The 26222-nt window shown below is 41.0% G+C and overlaps 1 protein-coding gene across 1 annotated transcript in view; it reads left to right on the forward strand.

The window, feature by feature from the left end:
- Window positions 1-26222, forward strand: part of Dip2c (disco interacting protein 2 homolog C) — a 304786-nt gene that overhangs the window by 242288 nt on the left and 36276 nt on the right. The window contains exons 28-34 of the mRNA XM_033761773.1: window positions 4256-4379; window positions 4930-5051; window positions 6163-6274; window positions 6364-6473; window positions 10060-10190; window positions 18750-18918; window positions 20965-21135. Of these exons, the coding sequence (XP_033617664.1) occupies window positions 4256-4379; window positions 4930-5051; window positions 6163-6274; window positions 6364-6473; window positions 10060-10190; window positions 18750-18918; window positions 20965-21135 (939 nt within the window). The remainder of the gene's footprint in view (window positions 1-4255; window positions 4380-4929; window positions 5052-6162; window positions 6275-6363; window positions 6474-10059; window positions 10191-18749; window positions 18919-20964; window positions 21136-26222) is intronic.

Raw genomic sequence — 26222 nt, forward strand, 5'->3', positions numbered from 1 at the left:
TTTTTTTTTTTTTTTTTTTTTTTTGGTACCAGGGATTGAACTTGGGTTCTTATGCTTATGAGGCAGGTGGTGGAACCACTGAGCTAAATCTCTGGCCCTTGAAACTTCTTTACATACAAAAAAAGTGAGCGTTTTTTTTTGGCGGGGGAGGTGCATTTGTTAGAAATACTAGCCAATTTGGTTTTTTGTTTTTGTACCAGGGATCAAACTCAGGTGGAGGCAGCACTGATCTAAATCCCTGGCCCATTAGCCAAATCTTTTACTCTTTTTTTTTTTTCCCCACTTCTTATAGCTTTTTAGAATTTTTAAATACAGATTCTGTTTGGTTTTCAGTGTTGAATTTTTAGCAGGTCTTTGATTAATGTGAAACTTTAAAACGGTGTCAGATTTATAGCTATTGAGCCTAAAATTTGTTTCCTTTAGAATAGGAGTTGCAGGTGGATTTTCCTGAAAACTTACTAAACTTCCTTTAGGAGAGGACAGCCCTGATTTCTCTGGTGAAAAGCTTGATCTAGAAGACCACCCCTTTAAGCAGGGGATTTCAGTGTGAAACCCTAACTTTCCCATGAGTGTGGAAGAGCATGCGAGGAGATGGCTGCTCCCTGAATGTGTATTGCTTTATGGGGCATCGCACCTAAAATATTTCATTTAACAACTTATATTTGGTGTTTTGTGTTTTTTGGTACTGGGGATCGAACTTGGGACTTTGCACTTGGGAGGCAGGTGACGGCACCACTGATCTAAATCCCCAGCCCAGCAACTTCTATTTGGGAAAATGAATGTAATTGAAAACCAGTGGTGTTGCTCCTGAGGTAAAATGTTGATAAGACTCTCACACGGAAAATGGTGTTGAGCAGTATCCAGATGTGGCCTGTGTCACACTGTAGACCCACTGTGTGAGTGCAAGCTTGTCACACCCAGCTTTGCATGCATGGGAAAAGAAAAGATACATATAATCACTTAGATTATTGTTGTTCAAGCTGCTAACCTACCCTGTGAGTCCTTCATCAGAAAGGGCATTAGAATCTCTCCTTCCTAGCACCAGCGTAAGCCTTTTGCCCTCTGAGGGAAGTTCCAAGAGAAGCCATTGTCCATTCCACATGTCCCTTCTGTGCAGGAGCCAGTGACATAGCCCATCTGTGCAGGAAGACCTACTGACCTCTGACTTCCTGTGAGCTGGTGCCTCCGGCCGGCACAGCGCCTTCTTAAGGACTTGAGAGTAATTCTGATTAATTTCAAATTTGATTAGCTTCAAATTTCATCCCGTGTACTGACTTCAGAACCTAATCCTCACAAAGAGTCTGTCCTACTCCCATGCACCATTATCACAGATGACTGGAAGCTTTGCTGTTCATTTTGTATTAATTCCATAAAATGACAGTTTTATGAAAATCCTTTCAGAGACTTAGCAAAGATATAAAGGACAGCATACAAATTAAATTTCACATTTTTTAAATACCCATAGGTAGAAATTTTCATGAACCTAGAATCAAAACATGTCAGATATATTCATTTTGGTGGTTGTGAATCTTCTAAGTTTCTTAAATCCTAAGAAAGTGGGCAGATTATAGGCTTTGTCATTTGACAAAGCAGCTGGTTTTGATAGAAGATGGTATTGATTCATTTTTCACTGGTATAATGAAATTCCCAAGACAGTCTGCTTTAGAAAGGAAAGAGGTTTATGTCAAATGACAGTTCTGGAGGTTTGTGGTTGAGGGGACCGCTTCTGGTGGTAGATTTCTCACTGGTGGAATCCTCAGGTGGTGCAGAGATTCTGAGATAGATGGTGTTTGTAGGATCTCTCTTCTTGTTTATAAAAATCACCGAGATTTAATTATAGGGGCTCCATGCTTAAAATAACCTCACCCGATCCTAATCAGTTCCCAGAACCCTGCCTCTAAACACCGTAGTCTTTTTCCCTTTATTAGTACCTTACAATTAGGGTTAAATTGTATCACATTAAACTGAGGAACACTCACATCATATTCAAACCATCACAGTAGAGAGAAAAAAGTTACAGAAGTTGTAGAAACTAAAGGGTAGGAGAGGCTGGCCGTAACTATGGGCAGCAGGGTGTGAAGGAACTGACCATAATAGGAGGGCCCCCCTCAGTGGGAGCAGAAAGGTAAGCTGGGTCTGCCAGCACTGTCTTCTCAGATGCACGGACACCCATGCCCATGAGGCTGACCATTTTCAATGATGCTGCCTATATGCTGCCTTTGTTTATAAAAGGGCCCCTGCATTCCACTGAGAGGGTAAACTTGGATGGGGTCTCCTGGCCCTGACAGGGATTTCGAGGTGGTCTCCAGCCTCTCCATCAGCTGTTCCCTACATCTTCATGTTCTTTTTGAAGAGCTTCCTATGTATGGTAGTCGCGGTGTTGGTCCGTGCGATAAACGTGTGATCTCCGTGAGTAAATGATAGAAGAATGTATAATCTTGAGGAAGCCAAATTCTAGACTTGGTTTCTTACATCTTTTTTTTTTTCTTTTTTCATTTCTTGAGATTGAACCTAGGACCTTTCTCACTGAGCCCTTTTCATTTTTTTTATTTTGAGACAAGGTCTCTCTAAGTTGCCCAGGTTGCTCTTAAATTTGTGATTCTCTTGGCTCAGCCTCCCAACATGCTGGGGTTATAGGTGTGCATCACTGTACACATCTTTTTTGGGGGATGTACCGGGGATTGAACTCAGGTCCTTGCTCTTGCAAGGCAGGCCACCGAGCCGCTGAGCTAAATCCCCGGCCCTGTACACATCTTTTTACTTTTAACCTAATAATTTGCCAGAATTTGCTCTCTGGCTCTTTATATAAGTTTCTATTTAACATCCTGAGGAAAAATAATCAAGGGAAAGTGTGTGTGATGAGAAGGTTCAGTTCAGAGAAGTGTACGCTAAATGTCTCCTTCATTGAAGCGAAACCAGTTAGCGCATCAGAGGGAGGGGTCAGAGGCCCTGAGCCATTTCATAGGCGGCTTTGTGCTGCTCTGCCCTTCTGTGTAGAAGTCATACAGACAGCACCTTGGCCTCCCATAGCTTCCTGATAACCGGTTGTTCGGTGAATGTTTTTGCTAAATATCGGATTCTGGTGCACACATCATTATAAATATTCTCACACTCCCACCTTGTCGATGTGCATGCATCTGAAATGGGTCGTTTGGGATGGGAATCTGATGTTTCTCCTGGCACTGCACCTCACTACCTGAGAGGTTCTGGTCACCCTGGTCATACCATGTTATCTGTGTTCCATACAGTTGCCGCTTGCCAGTTCTCTTTGAACCTCCACCTTAATGCATGTTGGCGTCATTTTAAGTTCTGACCCTGAGAGTCTGTGGTTAGTGATGATGTTTCTCTGTTACCTGCGTAGCCTCTGTGCTCTTCTTGTGAGCTGCTTACTTGACGTGTTTAGCCAAGATTGTTCATGGTCACTGTTTTAGCCCATAGACTATTGGACAAAACTGCCGACTTAAGAAAAGACCATATATCCTGTTAATTAAGATAGAATTTGAACATAATGAAGCAGTTTTTAAAATGGCTATAGTCCGGGCGTGGTGGTGAATGCCTATAATCCTAGCACTCTGGAGGCTGAGGCAGGAGGATCGCTGTGAGTTTGAGAAAGAAAAGAAAGAAGGAAGGAAGGAAAGAAAAGAAAAAAGAAAGAGGCTATCTGCACTTCTCTGCGCATCGAGAATGGTGCAAATATAACTGAAAAGTGTATCCTCAGGAAAGTCTTGTCTTTTCCTTCTTTTTTTGGGTTATTGCTAATTTTGGTTTTGATTTTTTGTTCTTCCACTTCCTTGAGGTTTCATATGGCCTTTCTTAAGGAACATTTTAAATCAGCCTGTATTTTTCAATATATGAGTCCTGTAAGTTTACTGGCACATTTTATTGCCCGTGGCAGTTATATTTAAGCCGCAAAATTTCTAGGATTTTTAAATTCAGCTATTGTTTTAGTTTGGATAATTTGTTAAAATAGTTCTTCTTGACCAAAATATGTCTAGAATCCTTTTTGGTGCTGAACTTCTTACCAGGTAGGAAGGAAGGGGGATTGACTGACTTCTAATGAATCCAAGACTTTCTGTGGTGGGATGAAATGATGATAGCATTGTAAAATAATGACGAAACTTGTACAGCTCTGTGAATATTCTGAAAAGCCATTCCAGTCCTCATGTTAAAGCAGTTATATGACATGTGAGCTGTGTCACAATAAAGCTAATACAGCGAAGAATCTCACTTAGCCACCTGTTATTGTGGTACTCAGGGCACAATAGCCAACTCGCTGACGTGTGTCCAGCTTCACAAGCGTGCTGAGAAGATAGCAGTGATGCTGATGGAGAGGGGCCACCTGCAGGATGGAGACCATGTAGCTTTGGTGTACCCGCCAGGTAAGAGCAAGAGTCAGGCTCCGTGGGCCCTGGGCCGGGCTGCCCTGTGTAAGGAGGTCCTGGTTACCCTTGTTGGTACCTGAGCAGGGTTGCTGAGTTATTTCTGAACACGTACTCTATATCCAGCTGTATTCGAACTGCGCTCGTTGGTGTCTGGTTACTCCCAATCACAGGGATGAGCTTAGTGTTGTTACTTTTATAAACTTAAATAAAATATTTACCAAAACATTTGTTTCATTACCTAACTGAGCTAGTTCACTTAACACATAGTATTAAATCCTTAACTGCTGAATCCACCTTCATAAAGTTGAATAATTCCTTAGAGAAATTGCATAGAAATTACACTTGTCTGCTTTAGTATCTCATGCCTAAAAGAACAGGCTAAAGAAAGAGATACAAAAGCGTACGACAGGAACAGAGGGCAGCTGACAGGGCTCGCTGCTCCCTTTGCCATGTGACTTCCCAGGCTAAAACTTCTGTCGACAGGAGTGGCTGTCATTAAATAATGGGATTGCTTCCGGTAAGAGCTGTTGTTTCCCTCCTTATGTAGGAATAGACCTCATTGCAGCATTTTATGGTTGCCTGTACGCAGGCTGTGTGCCAATAACCGTCCGACCTCCGCACCCACAGAACATTGCCACAACGCTGCCTACTGTGAAGATGATCGTGGAGGTAACGGACACTTGGGATTGCGTGGCCACTTGATGTGCCGGGATCTGAGTGCTGAGCTGCAGATCACAGACTCGGGAATCTTCTAGGGCAGTTTCTTGCTGAGAGAGAGTGGAAGTGGGAAGGGGAGGGGATAGAAGGAGAGGGAAAGAGAAAGAGGGAGAGAGGGACGGAGGGACGGAGGGAGGGACGGAGGGAACATGCAAAATAATAAGACCAGAAGTGGCTTCTACCTGCACAGAGTTTGTCGTCTACTTCTAGGGCGTGGATCAGGCTAGAAGGTAGCATCAACTGCAGCCTCTCAAGATAAGCTGTCCCACAGAAGGCAGCTCCCTTCTGAAGGAGCTTTCTTGGTTCTCATTTTTTTCCCAGTCCCTCATGTAAAGGTACAGAATCCCAATAATGAATGTAACTGTATCGTATGCCTAAAATGTACCAATAAACATAATTTGTTTTAAAAAAAGGAGCTTTCCTATCAGATCTAACCAAGAAACCCAGTCAAATGAAAACAAAAATACATTTCTAAGAGTTCCTTCCTCTGGATTTAAAAGTTTTCTGTTACCTCTTGAGAGTATAAATTTGTATTAATTTCCTGTACCTAGGAACGTTTAAGATGATTAGCATGCATTTTTCCCCTTCCAGAAAAGTCACAAAGACCAAAATTATTTGGGGGGGGACAGAGTGCGCCAATATACTGTCTCTTAAGTGAGTGCTCCTGGTAATACTTTCTTGGTAGTTACTCGTATTAGAAAATATTTACGATGCGTCTGCATGCATCTGACATGTTTGGTCAACAGAGCTAAAAGTGAGAGCGCAGTGGCTTTCAGTATTCCTTTCTGAGTGTGATCATAACCCCACACCGCCCTTGGCCACAGGGTGTGCAGGAATGAGGACCTCAGTCACAGCAGTGCTTTGCCTGTGTGGGTCCATGACCAGATCCCAGCTTCCCTGCACTCAGCTGGCTCTTTAGGAGGATGCAGTGCTCCGGGGAACATAGTCTGCGTGGGCAGCTGCCATGGTGGTGACCTGCGTAACGGGCCACACTTGATAAACGCTCCATACGGTTTCTCATTTCTGGTGTATACTCATTCATTCTGTGCACTCTGGTCCTCAGGTGAGTCGTTCTGCCTGTCTGATGACAACACAGCTGATCTGTAAGCTGTTGCGGTCCCGGGAGGCAGCGGCAGCTGTAGATGTTAGGACGTGGCCCCTCATACTGGACACAGGTCAGTACTGGAATTGACAGGACAAACCTATTTCCTCCTGTGGTCTTCAATTTGTGTGGATAGATTGACTGCATTGTTCTGCTTTTTAGATGATTTGCCAAAGAAGCGGCCTGCCCAGATCTACAAACCTTCCAACCCAGACATGCTGGCCTACCTTGACTTCAGTGTGTCCACAACCGGAATGCTAGCTGGCGTAAAGGTGAGAGAGGGGGATCCTGCAAACGTGTAGACCAGTGATGTTCAGCTCACAGGCTGTGCACTGATGTCAGTGTATGTTCCTGTGTACGGAGCATCTGTGAGGAGAGGTGTGTGTACCCTTTTCATTCACACTACAGCACTCGTAACCCTTTCCGTAGATCGTGAGGCTGACTCTCTGCAAATGTCCTATTGTTTTAATTCTCAGTCTCACTAGCCTATACTACACTGCGGCATGTTCTTTCTCTTTCTGATTCTCAAATCTTCATACTCTGTTCTAAATCTCATTGTAGTTTCTTGCTTTTTAAACTTCAGCTCCATTATATGCTATGAGATTGCTACTCAGTGAAGCTTCTACAATCCTTTCTTTTCTGTGAAATAATGGAAATACTAATACATCAGGAGAATTAGACCCCTACAGTTCTGATAGTATCCAGGTACTGTGCAGAAGTGCACTGTGAAATCTGTGTTCTGAGCATAATTCTTCCCGGGACCTCTGCCTCTGGCTCAGACTGGGGAGTTTGCTTTGTTTACCTCACTTATTTTTCAGGTTGTGCCAAATTAACTGCAATGTTAAATAAAATAATTTTCAAAAGCTTTTTGGAAGAAGTATTTCAGACCAAGATGAATTAGTTACTATGGCACAAAGTCAGCTTTGAGCTTACTGCCTCCTCCTGTCACGGCCAAAATAGAAACACACAGTTTTGACCATTTTCATGGTATGTAGAAGCAGGAACTATAATATTAAACCTCGATTCAATAAAGATGTTTCTACAGGAAACAAAGATAATGTGATCTGTTTATTACTTCCTGATGATTCCACCTCATCTAAGTTATACACCCTAGAAAATTGACAGAGATGAATAAGACTTTCTCTCAAACTTACAGAAGTTGTTCTTAAACTTTTGACCATTTAATTTGGCGACTACCTGAAGTGAAATAAGGTAACAGGAAACCCCTGTGCTTTAGATATGGAGAGCCATGGATTAGAGTTGGAACTGTGCACCAAGTAGCCTGCTCCGCATGGAATCCTCCTACCTCTCTGGTGCCATGGGTTGCAGAGGTGGCCATTTGTCTCAGAAATTTTTAATTTAATTTTGTTTTATCTTATCTTTTAATTACATACTGTAAAAGTTGAGAGAGAGAACTTTTTCTCTCAAATGGACACTGAAATGTCAAGTTTCACATACTCCCCAAATACGTGTTTGTGTATTTAAGTTTTGTGGTTTTTACCTGTTTTAAAATGTGCCTCTGAACTTTGAAGGCTCCTAGTAGACCTTAGGTACTTATTAATTTACCATTATTAATAAAGACATGTCCCATGTAGTGATCTGTTAAACTTAGTAATCGCATTATGATTACTCACTTTAATTATTACCATGTGGATTTCCTTAAAGACTACTTATAACTCTGGGTAGCTTTCCTTTACTACCAAGTATTCTCCAGGACACCTACCCTGCCGTCTGAGTTGATATGTTCCCAGAGAGTGGACATATATTTTTAGTATCAGCCAAAGCAAATCTGCACTGCAAGGTTAACGTGCCCCAAATAAATCACACAGTGCATCCCAAAATTTAAGTTCAGGTTAAGCTGTCTTCAACCCTTATTCCCACATTGATATAGCTGCACGCTCGCTCGCTCTCTCTCTCTCTCTCTCTCTCTCTCTCTCTCTCTCTCTCTCTCTCTCTCTCTCTCTCTCTCTCTCTCTCTCTCTCTCTCTCTCTCTCTCTCTCTCTCTCTCTCTCTCTCTCTCTCTCTCTTTCTCTCTCTTTGAGTAACTTATTAGAGTTTTTATTGTTTTGAGTTTTAGAAACCTAATTCTTTATCCAACTCCGAGTATGTCTTAATAGGAATTGAGTTTTTCTAACTTAGGTTCTAGAAAAGTTTCTCAAGTTAGGCTCTTTGGTTTATGATGCTGGGTCCAAGACAAGGATGAGCTTAGAGACTGAACATTCAGCTTCCTTAGTTGCTTTTTTCTTTCCTTATTTACATTCTTCTTGTTGCATTGAAATACCCAGCAGGCTCTGTGATCCTCCCTCCACTCTTCCCTGGCCAGGGTGACGTGAACATTTTCTTTCTCTCCCCACTCTCTTATACTCTGTTTATATTTGTCAAAACCTTGGCAGATCTCAGTTATCACCTGTATCTCTCAGTTTCCCACTATGTCATCAGCTCCCGTGGGTGGGGCAATGCCTCGTTCTGTTTTATGTCCCTGTCATCTACACAGTGCTTGATATACATCAGCATTTGCTGAACTGGGCAGAAGACCTCAATTTTCCAGCTATATATGTTGCCTTGCATAGGGCAACAGTGTAGTATTGGTTTGCTCTCTTTCATACGGAAGGAATTTTGGTAGGTAGGTACTAACTCTTGCTCAAGGGAGGCAAGGGGTTAGAGGACTGTTTTTGCAAAGTCAACCTCAGTTCTCCTTTAAACAAATTCTGTGACTAAAAGCAGCTTGAAAAGTACTTGAGCAGTTCTGCATTACCCTGTATGAGTTCAGTGAAATATTCATAATAAAAGCTGCTCCTCGGCAGAACTCCCTACAAGGTTCTGACTTTTTGCAGGAAAAGATTTCCTACCTGTTTCTCTCAGCTTTTTTGCTGGAGTGATGAATGAATGAGAAGCCGGGTGGTGGGCTGGATTTCCCTCACCATTACAGTGTTCTGTGCTGGTGCTCTTTGTAGGTCAGCTCTGTGTAACGTGCTACTTCACGTTAAGTTGTGACATGTTTTAAAACCATGACAAGTGGTACTGTTTTGTGTGCCACTTTAATTTTCCTTTTCTTAGATGAGTTTCACCAGAGAGCTCCTGTGTTAACATTTATTGGTTTTACAGATACAGAATTAAATTGTTCTTATTTAATAATTTTTAGATAATGTGAACTACATAATTACTCTTACTGTAGGGAGATTGTTACTGGGTTAGGAAGAAGGGAACACAAGGAAAGATCTTCACTGAAGTCTCGAGGCTGGGGGTGAGATTGGGCTTTGCTGCTGTGTCATAGCAGAGGTCATATAATGAGAAGGGTGTTGAGCTTGGTGTAGGAAGGCCAGCTCCCATTCCAGCTCTCGCTTAAGTGATTCACCGTACATACTTGGCTTCTCGGAGCTTCCATTCCGAAACATTAAGATGGGATTCATCAGATATCTGACAGGCCAGTCATATTTGACAGATATGCAGGCTACTGCCTTGTGGTGCCCTGAACCGTCCCAGAGACAAGGCATGGTCTCACTGCAGGACTAGGCCTAAACCATGAGACTTTCTCTACCTGCTCTTAAGGCTGTCGTGGGATCTCAAGGCCTCCTGTACTTAGGACCTGCTGCTCCAGTGCAGAACGGCGTTATTTCATTCGCTGCTGCTGTTAGCTCCTTGAGGACCAGAGAGTATTGAGTATGGCTTATTTATTGAGAACGTCATCATCCACTGTCGCCTAACATTTGTTCACTGCACTTGGTCCTTGTTGGGAAAACCTCTTTGGGGCATTTAGCCTTCAGTGTCATCCATTAGTGCAATTGTGTTGTTCCCTAGGTGGCTCTGGACCCTGGTATCACAGGTTGTGCATTTATTGTCACCTTACTGTCTTGCAGATGTCTCACGCAGCCACCAGTGCCTTTTGCCGATCTATTAAGCTGCAGTGTGAGCTTTACCCTTCTAGAGAAGTGGCCATCTGTTTGGACCCTTACTGTGGACTTGGATTTGTCCTCTGGTGCCTCTGCAGGTGAGAGTCTTTAATATCCTTAAAATAAACTTTACAGAAAGAAGCCATATGTCTTCCTTCTACATCTTTGGCCCTGCCAGGCAGCCCCAAGTACGGCCACCTCCCGAAGAGGACTGGTTTGTGCCAAATGCAGAAACTCTTGTCCTTGTGCCTCTCCTTGAGGACCAGCTTTTGGGGGCAGAGCAGCACCCACGGTGGCATTCTGCTTTCTGCAGCAGCTCCGTGAAGTCCAAAGGAAATCTATAGAAACAGTAGCTGCTTATGCATTCTAGAAGGTTGCAGGCCTTTTTTTCTCACCACCAGAAGGCTGAGGCTTGGATCTTACACCCTTAAACTTGGTGATCATACCCACTGGCATTCTTGCTGAACTGTTGGACCTCACAAGCTCTCCCCTTGTTTGGTCTCCTCCCTTTCTTAGGGCAGGGAGGACCTTCAGCTGGGAAGTACATGGTGAGCTCCTTGGGGCCTGAACTCGCCTCTGGGGCTGCTGCTCTTCTCTAGCAGCTGCGCTTTTCATAGCAAGTACGCAGCAGACCTCTACAGAGTGAACATGTGGTGGGATAAATGCTTGTTTATGGCATTTTTTTCCTATTCATTATAGAAAATTTAGAAATACACAGAAAATAATACTGGTGTCAGTATGTGTACTGCCTACTACATGGTGGTACTGATATCTACAATTAACATTTTGGCATTTTGGCATTCAGTTTATTTTCTAATTAGTAGCATACTTTTCACACTTCAGGTACATACAAGTGTATAAAATATGCTAGAATACACACCTGTGCCTGTGAACCAGCCACACTTATGAACATCTTGCCAATTTTGTTTCTCTACTTTTTTTTTTTGGTACCGGGGATCAAATTCGGGCCCTTGCACTTGTGAGGCAGGCGGTGGGACCACTGAGCTAAATCCCCGGCCCTCTCTACTTTTTTAATGGAGCATCTTAAAGCAAGTACAAATGTTACACAATTGTGTCCAGAAATCTTTATGCTTATAATTTTACAAATATTAATCTGTAACATTGAGATGCTATAGTATGAAATTGTTTATAATTTTGTTTTAATAGTCTATAGTGGACATTTTCTCATGTCTTTAAATACTCTTCTAGGATATTAAAATGGATTCAAAATCTAATATTGTATTTTTGGAAGACACTGACATTCTAATTAAGGCAAACTTCTTGAAAAAGAAAATAGCATTAAATAAACGTTCCAAAATATTTTTGGCTTTAAATCCCAATGCAGTAACATCGTGAGTAATTTTCTTCCCTTGGGAAATAGTTCAGAACACCATTTCCTCAGCTGCATCAAATGGCCATGAGATCCATACCCAACCAAGCAGAAAGGCGGAGGCCCTGCCCTCTGCATCTCTGAGAGCACTGTGCTCATTTGGCAGAGGACTAACAAAAGGCACAGCCAGTGAGTGGATGGCCTTCTGCTTGCGCAGTCCCCCAGACCTCCTGCCCCACGGAATTCACAGATATGTACTCATTGATATGAAAGGTAAAGATGGTAAAAACCACCCTTTCCCACACCATGCAGCAGGTCTGGGAGGAGGGTCAGGCAGAAGAGGCAGTGAAGGTTCCCAGAAAAGGAATTGTCACTCTTGAGGCCATGCACGTGTGTGGGCAGGGCAGGGAGAGATCACAGCATCGAAGCAGCCCAGGAGGAAGACGGTATCACAACAGCAGCCTGCGCTGGCATGGACTGTGGGAGCCATGCAGGGGAGGAAGTGCAGGGGTTCAGCTGCAATGGAGGAGATTAGCTTCATCCATAAGGATTAAAAATAAATCAGTATCCCAAGAATAATGGAAACCTGGTCCCTTCGTATTGGCAAAGATCTTCATAAATACAAAAAAATGCAGTAGACCCTGTGAAGCTGAATTGCAGTTAGGTGTCTTACTGTGGAATCGTGCTTTTCATATATGTGGGGCTGTGTCAGAAGAACAGAAGAGATAGTTTGAAGGACTTCTTTCTGGACAAATTGGGAACAAGTTGTGCATCAAAATAAAGATTGCAGTGATTGCAGCATTTTGATTAAAATAGGAAATTATCCAACTGTTTAGTTATATATAAATAATGAGCAAAGTGAAAGCCTCATGAGGAAAAAGGACTTAGAGCCATCCACAAAATAATGAAGAAGGAAAGAGAAACCTCACAGTGGAGACACCTGAACTGAGATCAGAGTGAACCTCACCAGTGGTGCCCCACACCACCACATGGCCTGGACAAGGAAAGCGCCATCTCTCCTGCCACCAAGGATGCTTCACCTGAGTCTAATGACGAGGAGTCTTCAGGCACACGAGTCGAGGGGACATGTGACCACAGAGTCCCTATAAGCTTCAGAATATGTTTGTCACAACATGTAAGCTCTGCACATGTGAACTGGCTCGTTTTCCTATACAAGATGTTATCGGGACAACTGATACAACTTGATTAGGGTTTGTGCTTGGATGGAAGAAATGTATAACTTTTCTGTTTTAATGGCCTAATTGGTTTTTGAGGAAAAATATACTTGTTTTTGGAAATTTCCTCTTAAGTATTTGGGGTTGATGGGGGCATCAGGTTGGTGAACTCTCTAACTTTATGAATGCTTAAAAATAAAAATTAATACAAACTGTGTCTTCACTCTAACACTACCATTAGTCATTAATGATTGTTTACATGAGACTCATTGATATAATCATTACAAAATATTTTCTAAGATCGTACTTGTTTTCTAAAGTATGTATTTATGGATTAGAAGATTCAGCATCATTAAAATAGCATTTCTCCCCAAATTGGTTTATAGACCCAGTGTAATTCCTGTCAAAATCCCAGCAGGCTTTTTTGCAGAAGTTGGCAAGATGATCCTCAAAAGAATACAAAGGAGCTTTAGTAGCCAGAACAATTTTGAAATAGAATATCAGAGTTACAGAATTCACTACCATTTCCTGATTTCAAAAATTGCTGCAAAATTGCAGTAACCAAGGCATTGCAATATTGTCTCACAGATAGACTGATACAGGTAGCCAGGTAGGTAGGTAGGTAGGTAGATAGATACTAGTGAACTGAACTGACAGGCCAGAAATAAAACTTTATAACATTTATGGTCAGTTGATTTTTTTTTAACAAAGGTACCAAAGCAGTTCACTAGGGAAAATAGTCTTTTAAACTAATGATACTGAGAAAATTAACAGCTACCTGTTAACAGATTAATAGAACCTTTGTCATATACATGATTTAGTTGGATCATAAATCTTCACTTGATCTTAGCCAAAAGGCCAAGAAGCTATGGATCATAAATCTTAATGACCAACAATTACAAAAGCTTTAGAGGAAAACACAGGATTCAACTTTCATGGTCTTGGGTTTAGGCAGAGAGTTCTTTAGGTAGTAAGAAAGTTGTAACACGTGAGAGGAATACCGCTTAATTGGACTAAGGTGAATTTTACAATTTTAACATATCAAAAGATACGGTTAAAAGCCACGTTCTGGAAAACTGTTTGCATATCATGTATCTGGTGAATTACTTTAACAAGTCTTTAATGAACTTTTAAAATTTAAATGTGGAGAAGCTACTTCAGTGCACTGTATACTTCACCAAAAGAACACAGAAAATGGCCAGTAAGGATGTGAAAAGATGGTCAGCATTAATTAAGGAAATGCAAAGTGGAACCACAGTGAGACATACTTCACACCCACTACAACAGATACAATCAAACTGCAGAAAAGAACAAAGTTGAGAACCTCACATTTGCTGATTTCAAACTTATGCTACAAAGCAACAGTAACCAAAAATGTGAAAATCCTATAATTCTTACACATTGTTGGTGGGAGCATAAATGTGAAAACCACTGTTTTGCATAACTTATAAATTTACCATGTGACCTATCAGTTCCCTTCCTAGGCATCCACTCACAAGCTAAGGAAGCGTATATCTGCATAAAGACTTGATAGAATTGCTCAGAAGAACCTTAGTCAAAGGCGAAGATGGCAGGGCAGGGGTCCAGGTGCCCATCAGCAGATGAGTGGATAAACATTTGTCATCTCTGCATAATGTAATACTGCTACAAAATGAGTTACCTTGAAATGCCTCATGCTAAGCGAAAGAAACCAGACTGAAAATGCCACATGCTACATGACTATATGAAATACCCCGAAAAGATGAAGAAAGCCAACCAAATACCACCTTCATTCCAGAAATACACCTAAGTGGCCAACCTCTGCTTCTTTGCTTGTACTACCCACGAGACCTATATGCTATTTTTGGAGACTGCCTGTCTCCCCTCCAGGGTCTACCATAGGGACAGATATTTAGATCATTCGGGTTGTTTATAGACACAAAATAATGATTGGCTGGGACTAGGGTTAGTAATGGGGCCAACTATGAATGGTGAAGATAAAGGCGAGTGAAAAATGCATGAGTCAAGTCTTTTCTGTTTTTTTCTTTCTTTTTTTTTTAATTTTTTTTGTTTTTTTGAGACAGGGTCTTGCTATGTAGTTGAGACTGACCCGGAACTCACTATGTAGTCCAGGTTGGTCTCAAACTCAGCGATCCTCCTGCCTCAGCCTCCAGAGTGCTGGGATTCCAGGCGTGCACCACCACGCCCGGCCTCTGTATTTTCTATTAGGATTAATTTTCTTATTTTTTACTTCCTTATAAATAAGGAAGGAGATTAAACTGTATTTACTTTACACAAATATGCTGAAATTCTCTATCCTGGAATTCACAGTGCAGGCCGAACCTTTTTTGTGTGCTGACAGTTTTGATCAAGCAAATCATTAATCTTGGTGTGTATTCTTGAGAAAGCTAGTAATGTATTATTTGGATTTAATTTTCTTTATTTTGAATCTCCCCATGGTAGCATTTACAAAGTAAAATCCTGGGAACAATATTGAAATGGCACATTGTCAGCATTAAGAGGAAAAGTATCACAAGATTGTACCTCTGTTTTTATTCCCTGAGATTCAGGGCTCAGATGTTATTAAGCATGTTGGTACCTGGCATTGAAAATGGAAGTCCTTAGTGTGAAAGAGTAGCTGCTTAAATTTCAGTTGTAATATAAAGCCTATAAAACATCTAATTGAGGTAGTATTGTTAACCCTGATTCGTGAACGGGATGAATAACATTTGATGTTAATAGAAACACTGTGTTCCTTTGCTTCCCAGAGTGGAAAGACACATAATGTTTCCTGGTGGATAATTATGATTTATATGATATATAATGTGCAGGCTTGTTAGATCGTAGGCTGTTACCAGGTATATAACACTATTTTTGGCCCTGAGATTGTTCATTTAATATCCATTCAGCAGAAGTAAAATTTCCATTTATTTTTATTTCTTCGTGGTCATTGCTACCTTGAGGCTTTTAATTGGAGCTGGCACATTAACCAATAAGGATGTAATTCAGAGTCACCTAGGGTCTAGGGGCACTGCACTTCAGCAGCATCAGCCCCAGTGGGAATGTCCTCTTCATGAGCATTATGAGAGGCCACCTGCATCTAGGAGGAATGCTTGGTGAAGCTGTTGGTACAAGGGTCTCAGGAGCGAATGGAAAGTGGTGTCCTGTCTGTCTTGGCGTTGACAGCCCTGGCTGAGACAGCAGGTGTCCAGGAACAGCGCAGAGGTGTTGTGTGTGGGGTGGACAGAAGAGGCATAGGTTTTCCTCTAGGTGTATTTCTGGAGCTAAGATGTGTAGCTTGTGTTCAGGCCCATGGTGTATGTCTTGGAAGGCTGTTTGGAGAGTAACACGATTTGTCTGAAAAGTGAGAAAACATGACATGCTGGAAAGCCGATCTTGACTGCTGTTCTGAATTAGACCCTGAGTATAAAGAACCTTAGGTCTGGATAAAAAGCTTGCTCTTATGGATGTCAAGAGCAAGGTTAAACTTGTACAGAGATTTTGTTCAATAGAAAGTTACTTGTAATATGTAGTCTTTTGAATAATGTACAAGTCTACTTTGTTATTCAAATATTCTTGTATGATGCTGTTTGATTTCTAATGAATAACTTTAATATTGTTCTATGGAATGACCTACGTTAATTTCCTAAGGACAGATCTTAGTGAGCATTTGATAGAATTGTAAGTTTTATGATGGGATTTTACTGATTTGATATATTGGTTATAAAAATAATTTGTATGTTTCCATAGGGAAGGCAGATCAAAAGCACAATGAGGTACTATTTCAAACCCATTACAACAATTATAATTTTATTTATTTATTTATTTTATTTATTTATTTTTTGGCACCGGGGATTGAACTCGTGTCCTTGCGCTTGCAAGGCAGGCCACCGAACCACTGAGCTAAATCCCTGGCCCTATAGTTTGATTTTAAAAGAACTGAAAATAGCTAGTGTTTGTGAGAATGTGGGGAAATTGGAATGCTTGTACATCACTGTTGAGGGTGTAGCTGGGGATTTATATCAGTGGTTCCGTCCCCTGCCTCACAAGCACAAGGCCCCAAGTTTGATCCCTGCTACCAAAAAAAAACCCAAAATAAAAAAAAAAAAAAAAAAAAAAAAAAAAAAAAACTATTGAGGTATAAAATTCTATAAAAATGGCTTGAGAATTCTCTAAAAAGTGAAACACAAAATTACAGTGTGACTCAGGAATCATAGTCCTTAGGTATATGCCCAAAAGAATTGAAATTGACTTAGACACTGGTACCTTAAAACGTGCTAAGTAAAATAAGCTATACGGAAGAGAAAAATTGTTGCACACTTCCACTCACATAAAGTATGTGGAACAGGCAGATTCAAACAGAGAAACAGAGTAGAGGATACCAGGGGTTGGGGGAGAGAAAAATGGGAAATTAGTGCCTAAGGTGGTATAGTTTCAGTATGTGGTAAAGAAAAAGTTTTGGGAGTAGTATTAATGGTCATAGTTTTGAGGCCACTGGAGTATACCTTAGAAATGGTTAAAATGGTAAAGATTACATATTTGTGAAGACAAAAATATCCAATTTACAGCAGAGTAATAATTTAAGGACCAGTATTTCTTCCCTGATGAGTCTAGCTTCTCAGTTTGCCAATGATTAAACCTTTGAAAAGGCTACAACAAAGGTCAGTGTTAGCTATATTTCCTTTTAAAAAAATAAATGAAACTTTGGAATAGAGAAATACAGAAAGAAATAGAAACCTGCCCCCAAATGCCCTTTGTCTTTTTCCCTGAAGAATAAGTTTTCATACACAGGGTCCTGTTTAAAGTACATTTTGTGGGCCAGCCTCATTTCCTTACTTTTTTTTTTTTTTTTTTAACCATTTGGCTTCTTTGCAAACAGTTCTGAAATGTTTAAAATGAGATTGGCCACATTAAAGAGGAAATGACTTCAGTGCTTAATGAGGCCTGATGTGCAGTTTGATTTATGAGCTTTTAAATAGCTCGGAGATCCCTTTCATTTAAATATGAAGAGGTGATTTATCTGGGATATTTTATCACCATATGGCATGTATTAATGTTAATTCACAGTAAGCAACCAATATAGCCATTAAAAAAATACAGTTTGGGCAAGTACTTCATTTTTTTGAATACCCATTTACACCATTAATGGTGAATTAAAATATGCAATCTATCATTTTCTTCTTTGCTCTAAGTATTCTTTAATATGAAGATCAGAAATGAGTATTTTAAGTTGTTTGGTGATTACTTTGGACTATTTTAAAGTACACGTCAAAATTTAAGATTTCGTGACTAACTTCCTTTAATGGTCATAATTTTGTTTTTCTCAAAGTTGGTTTTCTAAACCAGGATAACCCACTCTTTAAATTTAATTCCCATTTAATAAAATTTTAGAGTTTGATCTCTCCCAACCACTCAGCTCAAGGCTTCTGAGGACTGTATTTAAAAAAATGGGTGACGATGTGCCTCTCCTGAAAAACCCCAAAGAAACCCGGATTTACAAAATTAAGCAACACCTGTGGTTTGCAACACCTATTCTGAACTTCTAGATTTTCTATCAAAATGTGCTACTTGTGTCTCTCCTATAAAAAAGGATCTGATGGGCCAGGGATTTAGCTTGGTGTTGTCACTGCCTGCCTCTCAAGTACAAGGACCCAAGTTGAATCCCCTGTACCAAAAAAAAAAAAAAAAAAAATTACACTCCAAGAGAATCTGATTTGTTAATATAGCAGCATCAAGAGAAACCTAACAGTGTCACAGCTTTTAGATGTTTTAAATAAGCTGGGCGTGGTGGTGCAAGCCTGTAGTCCCAGCACTTGGGAGGCTGAGGCAGGAAGATCACTGTGAGTTTGAGACCAGCCTGGGCTACATAGTGAGTTCCGGGTCAGTCTCAACTACATAGTGAGACCCTGTTTCAAACAAACAAGCAAATAAATAGATGTTTTAAATAAGTACCAAAGATCGCAGTGATCTGTTTTATCATTCCTATAGTCCTTGTAGGCTTTGTGAAATGTCTTCAAAAGCATGATTTGCTTTTGTAGAGTTGTTTTACTATCCCTTTCTTAGAAATAACAGAAGGGCTTATTGGAAGTCACCTGTTTCTCAGAGGTGAGTGTGTCCCTCCCTCCCTGCCTTGCCACGCACATGTCCTGATGGCCTGTCTTGTCCCACTGCAGCGTTTACTCCGGGCACCAGTCCATCCTGATTCCACCTTCCGAACTGGAGACCAACCCGGCCTTGTGGCTGCTGGCTGTGAGCCAGTACAAAGTCCGGGACACATTCTGCTCTTACTCGGTGATGGAGCTGTGTACCAAGGGGCTGGGCTCACAGACAGAATCCCTGAAGGTAAGCAGCACTGCGCCCTGCCTCGCAGCCCCGGTGCACCCTGACAGATGGATGTGCTCAGGACAGTGCCCCAAAGAGCCCCGGTGGGGCCCGCCGCCTGATCCTTGTAGATTGTTTTCAAGCACAAAAAGAAATTTGTAACCATGAATAGTTTCCCACTGCCATGCAGAATAATAAACAAGAATGTAAAACATTTTATTGATATTTTAAATTCCACTAGTTCTACTTGAAAGATCGTAAATTTGCTTTTTATTTTGTGAGCTAAGGTTTTCAGTGAAGTTTATCTGATACTACATGTTTAAGTAGGATGGTTTGAGAGGAGCCACTCATTTTGGTTTTCCTGGAAGGACCCTGATTTGGAGGTCTGGATGTTTATCTTACAATTGGGTAAACAGTGTATGTGGTTAAAAAAAAAATATATATATATATATTTTTTTTTTATATGATCATTACATAAGAATAATAGTGTCTTTCTCCATTTACATATAAATATATTTTCATAGTAAATTATATAGTCTTTAATTTCAGGTAACTGGGAGGAAATAATCGTATGACCCATTTCAATTATATTTCAACTACTGTTCATTGTCCAGTGTGTAAGCCTTTGTATCTCTACAGATTACATTTGTGTTTGTGTGCGATGCATATGAATTCTATACATACAAATATTGAAGCAGTACGTTAATGATATTCACATTTAATGCCTTAGGTTTGAACAGAAAAAGTGCAACTTTGATATTGAGTTACATAAATATGTAATGATTTGAAGTCATATATACAGAAAAGTTAAAGCAGAATATGTCCATCTATATCACACTGTAGAATGATTAAGTACGTTTTCATGGACTGTTCCCATTGGTACACAAATAAGTCACTGAAGTGGAGTAGTGTCACAGTTGAGTGATTATCAAGCATTTTGCGTATTTATGTAATCTACTGCAGCTCTCTGAGATAGGAACCATTACTGTCTCCATTTTAAAGATGAGCAACTTGAGCTCAGGGAAATTAAGCAACTTGTCCTACCCTTGATAACCAAATGTTGTATCTCTTTCTCCAAACTCAGCCTGGCAAACCCTGTGCTGTGCTTCCTGTCAGACATTTACACGTATAAATGTGGAACTGGTATCACCCAGATTTAAATTTTCCTTCTGTGTGTGTCTCCCACATTCGAATGTTAAAGTCACCTTAAGGGCTGACAGTACAGCTCAGTGTATCACTGGATGATGTGTGTAAAACCTTGGGTTCAATCCCCTGTCCTGAAAAAACAAATATTGCATTGTTTGCTTCCCATCTAGGGTCCATTTCAGTTACTCTGTGTTGAGACCATCTTGGAATGTTTGAGGAACCAAATGGTTTGGTTTACTCAGCTCTGATTCCCAGTGTAAGACAGCGTTATCACCACGCACCCTCCTCTTTAGTGATGTCACTAATCACTCTGCTCAGCTCTGCCCAAGACTTGTATCACCAAGACTTTCACGCGCGTATCCTTGAATTCCTCCTCCTCAGATTTTTGCTGATTTACTCAGCTGGTTGAATGTGGTCTAGAAACTGAGATGTGCTTAATAATGTGCTCACCACAGAAACTAAGATGTGCTTGGTGAGAGTTTATCTGATCTCTGTCTCATGGGTCATAAATGGAGAGCTGTCGTTATGACAGTGTCTAAACATCTTAAGCGTTGCATTCTTAAAGACGTACGTTTTCTCATTTCAGCGCAGTATGCACTCGGTCCATGCTCGTGACAGTGCACACAAAGCTTTCTCCTTTCCCAGGCCCTGTGCTTCCATACCAGAAATTGCTTTTCCTTCACCTTTTTCCTCTGATGTTTCTTGACCTTGATTCTTGCTGCTGTTTAAAATGTTTCAGTGTTTAGAATACTGGTATGGATCTTTAACACCAACATCCTGCAGTGATTAATGAGTCATGTACCCTAGAAATAAAGTTTTGTGTTGAGTTTGCTGTTTGCCTGTGGGATTTCGAGGGAAGGGGTGTCCAGCTTACACATAGCTGAGCACTGTGAGGGCTGACCTATTGTCGCTTATTTCTAGGCCCGAGGACTGGACTTGTCGAGAGTAAGGACCTGCGTGGTTGTGGCCGAAGAACGGCCTCGAATTGCGCTCACACAGTCATTTTCCAAGCTGTTCAAAGACCTGGGCCTCCATCCGCGGGCGGTCAGCACTTCGTTTGGCTGTAGAGTGAACCTGGCAATTTGCTTGCAGGTGAGTTTCACAGAAACTAGTCAGTGCCTGAGTCAATAGTAACTTTAAATGACAGGTATGCAACACAGACTTGCTCAACCTTATTTTCCTTGGCCGATGACTAGAACTGCATCTTTTAATCAAATGCATGTGATGGGTACACACTTGTTTCTTTTTCTTTTTTAATTGGAGTCTGCATTTGTATTCATTATTCATAACTGGCATTCATAACACTTACTCTGTCCTGGAAATATTTTAATTTGTAACAGGGCTAGCCACGTACCTACTGTCAGACTTTTAAAAGATTAGATACTGGAAAAACATATACTTAACATCATGCATGTAGACAATAATTGCTGTAGGAAGAATTTGATTATAAGCACATTTGGGAATTTGACCCCAGGATAACAGTTCTCTAACAACAAAGCTACACTTTTGTGCCATAGGTGCAAGCGAGGCAGCTCTAGAAAGGCAACTGTAGCAAAGTATTTTTTTTCTTTTTCTTCATTACTCTACTTCTTGACCGTGTTCAGTATTTCCTTTCTTTTTTGATCTTTCAATGTAAGCTACATCAGTTTGTGGGCATTGTTCTATACCAGTCATTAAGACTGCTAAAAAGAAGGGGAAAATAGGGACACCTTCCTCCAGAGTGCTTCATGGGACTGCCCAGCACTAGCTATCCCAGACAGAGCCAGAGGCTGCTCCTGGAGCAGGCTAACAGAACAAAAACTCAAGCATGTGCTAGGAAGGTGAAAAGTTGGTGGCCAGGAAACGCCTCCCCTCACGTTCACCACTGTCCCTCCCTTTCACAGAGCCAGAGGGCATTGCCTCAGGGTACTGCCCGGTAAGCCTCAGAAGCTCGTGTTGCTGGACACGGTGGGGGTATCTCCCCTTCCAGCGCTCTGGGAGGCTAAGACTGGGAGGATGTCAAGTTTGATCCCAACTTGGGCAGCTTAGCAACATCCTGTCTCAAAATAAAGAAATGTAAAAAGGCCCGGGAATGTTGCTCACCCCAGAAAGCCCAGCGTTTCATTCCTGGTACTGTGGAAAAAACAGCTTGTTCTCTGCTTCCACCTTACATGCTTTGTGACCAAATTCTGAGGAGACGACAACAGAAAGAGTAGCTACAACAAGTTTTTATAAATTTTTCATGTGGGTTTCCTGTCTTCCTTCTCTATAACTTAGTACCATTTTCAAAAACTACCAAATTCCTCTGAAGAATCTATCCTGCTACATAAGTTCTTTTCCTGTTCCCTTGTATCTGCTCCTCGTAAATGTTTGGCCATCCCTTCCATCAGGAACGGGGAAGGCAGAACCCCACTCCTGAAATGAGCTCAGCAGGACTATGGTGTAACACTGCCGCACTCAGTGGGGACGGCCTGGTTCCAAACAAATCAGGAGCTCATGAGGAAATCAAGCGGCACTTGGCCACAGTGATATTTATTTACCTACTCGTTTTTAATTCTAAAACCTGGGCAGTGAGGAGGGGAACAGAGAAGGGATTCCGTATTACGTGACAGTACCGCCCCACTTCAACGTTCTCTGACGTTTTATTACACAAAACTGACATTTGGAGCTCAGAAGAATAAAGTGTATATTTTATTTAATGAATTTAATTATTTAATCTTTTATTTCCCTCCATCTAGATCTAGAATGTTGTAAGAGGGTTTGCAAAGAAGGAATACTTTAAGGAGGAGATGATCATAGTATCCTAAAATACCTACAAATAAATAAAGGGACGTGGGCCGGGGATTTAGCTCAGAGGTTCAGCCACCTGCCTTGCAAGTGCAAGGACCTGAATTTGCTCCCTGCCCCCCCCCAAAAAAAAGAGAGAGAGACATAAGTGGTAGCATCTCTGTCAGGAAGGACATTAACATGCAGGTCTCTGCCTAGAGGCCTCTGAAATGTGTGCCCCATCATACTGTAACCTCCACACCTGTTGTTGGATGGATACTTAACAAGTAGGCGTTGTAAGAATACTGAGTAAATATGTCCTAAATTCTTAATAGGAGATAGTATTATATCTTTTTATGAATGTAATCTCATCCACATGGCTACTGAATCTAAAGTTCCTATTACTAGTCAGGAGCCAAGGTCCAATTTTGTAATATTTGCAGCGTTTTAAGCATTTTTGTACATTTTTCCATTTTTCTACTTTTCTTTACTCTTGACTCATTTTCAGCCAGCTTTTCCTTTTCCAAATGGTTAGTATTAAGTTAGAAATGTTTGATAGTAGAGATAAATCAACTAAAGGACATCATACAAGCCAGTTGTAGTGGTGTACACCTGTAATCCTAGCTACTCACAAGGCTGAAACAGGAGGATCACAAGCTTAAGTCCAGTCTTGGGCAACTTTGTAAGATTCTAAAAATTTTAAAAACCAGGGTTGAGATATAACTCAGTGGTAGAGCACTTGCCTAGCACGCAGGAAGCTCTAGGTTTAATCCCCAGTGTCACAAAAGAAAGAAAAAATATCCTACAAAGGAACTCGGGCTTACAGCCTTTTGCCAGGACCATTGGAGCCAGACGACCTTCAGAATGAACAAGGTTTCTGGCCTTTTAAAATGTAGCAGTGCATATATGCCATCACATCCCCCTAGGCCAGAGAGCGGCAACCCCTGACCACCCACATTTAGGCAGCTCAGGATGACCCACCTTCTTTAGCCTCACCTCATCCTAGGTTGCTTGTACCGCAAATTTAAGATAAGAGTTCTGGCGCTCTTCAAACATAGCTTGTAGTGAGAAAGACAGTGGATGTAGATTTTTTTTTAACAAGTAAAGGTAATGTTCTTAGTAAGGAGCATAAAGAGCCGAAGTGTGACTTGGGTGTAGGGAAGCACTTTGGGGGCTGGTAGTGGAGGAAGTTCTCTGACAGGTAACGTGGCGGCAGTGTGCCATGTTGGGTAGCAATGTAACTGTGTGAAAATCAGGTGAAAGCGGCCTAGTGTCAGGGCTGGTCCCTGAAAACATTGCTATTTTATTAACTTTGGCCAAAAAGAAAATAAAAAACAAGATGGTGATTCTAAACAAGCAGAGCAGATACAGCCCGAGGTCTGCAGGGCAGAATCCCATCTCTTGTTCCCTGTGGTATTTCTGTGGAGTTTGACACACATTAAATGTGAAATAAGGAAAGTAATCTAAAATGTTTGAGTTTAGTACAACTTTAATATCTTTAATAAAAAATTTAGAAAACAGAAAAATACAAATTAAGACATAATATCCAAAAGTCCATCTACCCAGTTATAATTACCATTTATCACTTGATGTACAAAATGCAAAATGCTAAGATATTCTGTGAGTTTCCAATGTTATACCTGAGTGTCTAAAGGCATTGAAAGTTTTAGTTTTCTCTTTGGAGCACCAGAATTACCAGTACCTGTGAAATCATTTAATGGAAATATTTGTTTTGAGACGACTCGATGCTTTTGAAAGTTTGGTTTTCTCCATTGCATTGTTGGCCCTCTTTTTCTGCAGGCATTTGGTGTGATTCTGAAGTCGTGGCACAGCAGCCTCTTTAGAATGAAGGAGGAGATTTTCTCTCTGTAGTGTAAGATCATTGACGAAGTAAAGAGCACTGTTGGGATAGTGTTCTGTAGAGTTAGGGGTCTCACTTCTGAAAGGATTTCCTGGCCTTTGGGGGAAGCTGTTGCGTAGCACCCACTTTGTCTTTGTTGCTATAGAACTTTATCGGTCTAATTGTGCCAATGTGCAGCGTTGAACCCTTGACCATTATACATGGGGAAACCATATACATGTTGCCAGTGCCACCTAGACACTGTGATAAGCACTTTTGTTTTTATCTGATACGTGAGATAAGGTTGCTTCTCTGTTTACTTAGAGAACAGTCTTCCTTAATAGAGCTCTACTTCCTCAAGTGTATCTCTCCCTGCTTTGTGCAACTTCATACTAAGCTACCTTCTCTTCCATGCCCTCATCGTTTATGCCTTTGCTTCCTGCCTTGTGGACTTCCTCTGTTCTCCACCTGACTTGGATTCTCCCCCTCATCACGTGCTTCTCCTCCAGCTCCCCTATGAAGGCTTTTCAGTTTCCTCCCTATGCAAGGATTTTTCTTCCTCTGAGTCCCCCTGGCTCTTCTTCCCTTGCACTTAATTCCACACTTTCTACTGCATCCTGGAGCTACTCACTAAGGACTCTTCACACTGCCCGGCACGTGACCTTATCTCTCCACATAGTCATTCTGGATACAGATGAATTTAGTAAAAGTCCTGAATTTTTATTTATTTATTCATTTTGTACCAGGGATTGAACTTGGGCCCTTTGCTTGTGAGGGCAGGCAGTGGCACCACTGAGCTAAATCCCCAGCCCAAAAGTCCTGAGATTTGATTCCTTTAACCACCAGTCTTATGCATTTAAGTTAAAGTTAGGAATTACATTAGATAAATGAATACTGATTTTGTAAGAAGTACATAACACTACTGAACTTTCTCGGAAATGAATTCATGGGGCCAGGGATTTAGCTCAGTGGTGCCTCCACCTGCCTCACAAGCACAAGGGCCCAAATTCAATCTCTGGTAACAAAAAAGAGAAAAAGAACAAGAAAATGAACTCATGATGTGAACCCCCACAAATAAAAAGCCCAGTTATCATCTGTAACTCATCTTGCAAATGAAAACCAAGGATTTACTCCTATTCCAGTTTCTGATAGCATTTTCAGCTCAAATGGGAAGGAGGAAAAATCCACACTAGGAAAAAACAAACATAGAAAATTACCAGTACATTCTGTAACAAATTCATTGAAGCCTTCAATTCAGACAGCGTCTACTAACAGCTCCCATTTTCATGAAGGGTAAATAAAATTGTCATTTTCATTTTAATATGAGAGAAGTTAAGGCCCAGAGAAATGAAGTGAACTTTCCTAATTGACAGAGCTATAAACTAAAACCCGAAAGAAATTTAGAAGTATGAGCCATTTATTATTCTTAGGAATGACACCTCCCAGAAACATTGGCTATAAAAATGATATAACTTCACTTTGTTGAATTTATGATAAAATTAGACATTGCAAAGATCAAATTGTGAATTCTGCACTTAATTAGCTTAAAGATAAATATTTCTTAGTAGTATTAGTGTCACTTGTTTATTAACTT

This window comes from Fukomys damarensis, unplaced genomic scaffold, assembly GCF_012274545.1.
Source record: "Fukomys damarensis isolate Sample0158 unplaced genomic scaffold, DMR_v1.0_HiC HiC_scaffold_10, whole genome shotgun sequence".
In the NCBI taxonomy this organism is placed as follows: domain Eukaryota; kingdom Metazoa; phylum Chordata; class Mammalia; order Rodentia; family Bathyergidae; genus Fukomys; species Fukomys damarensis.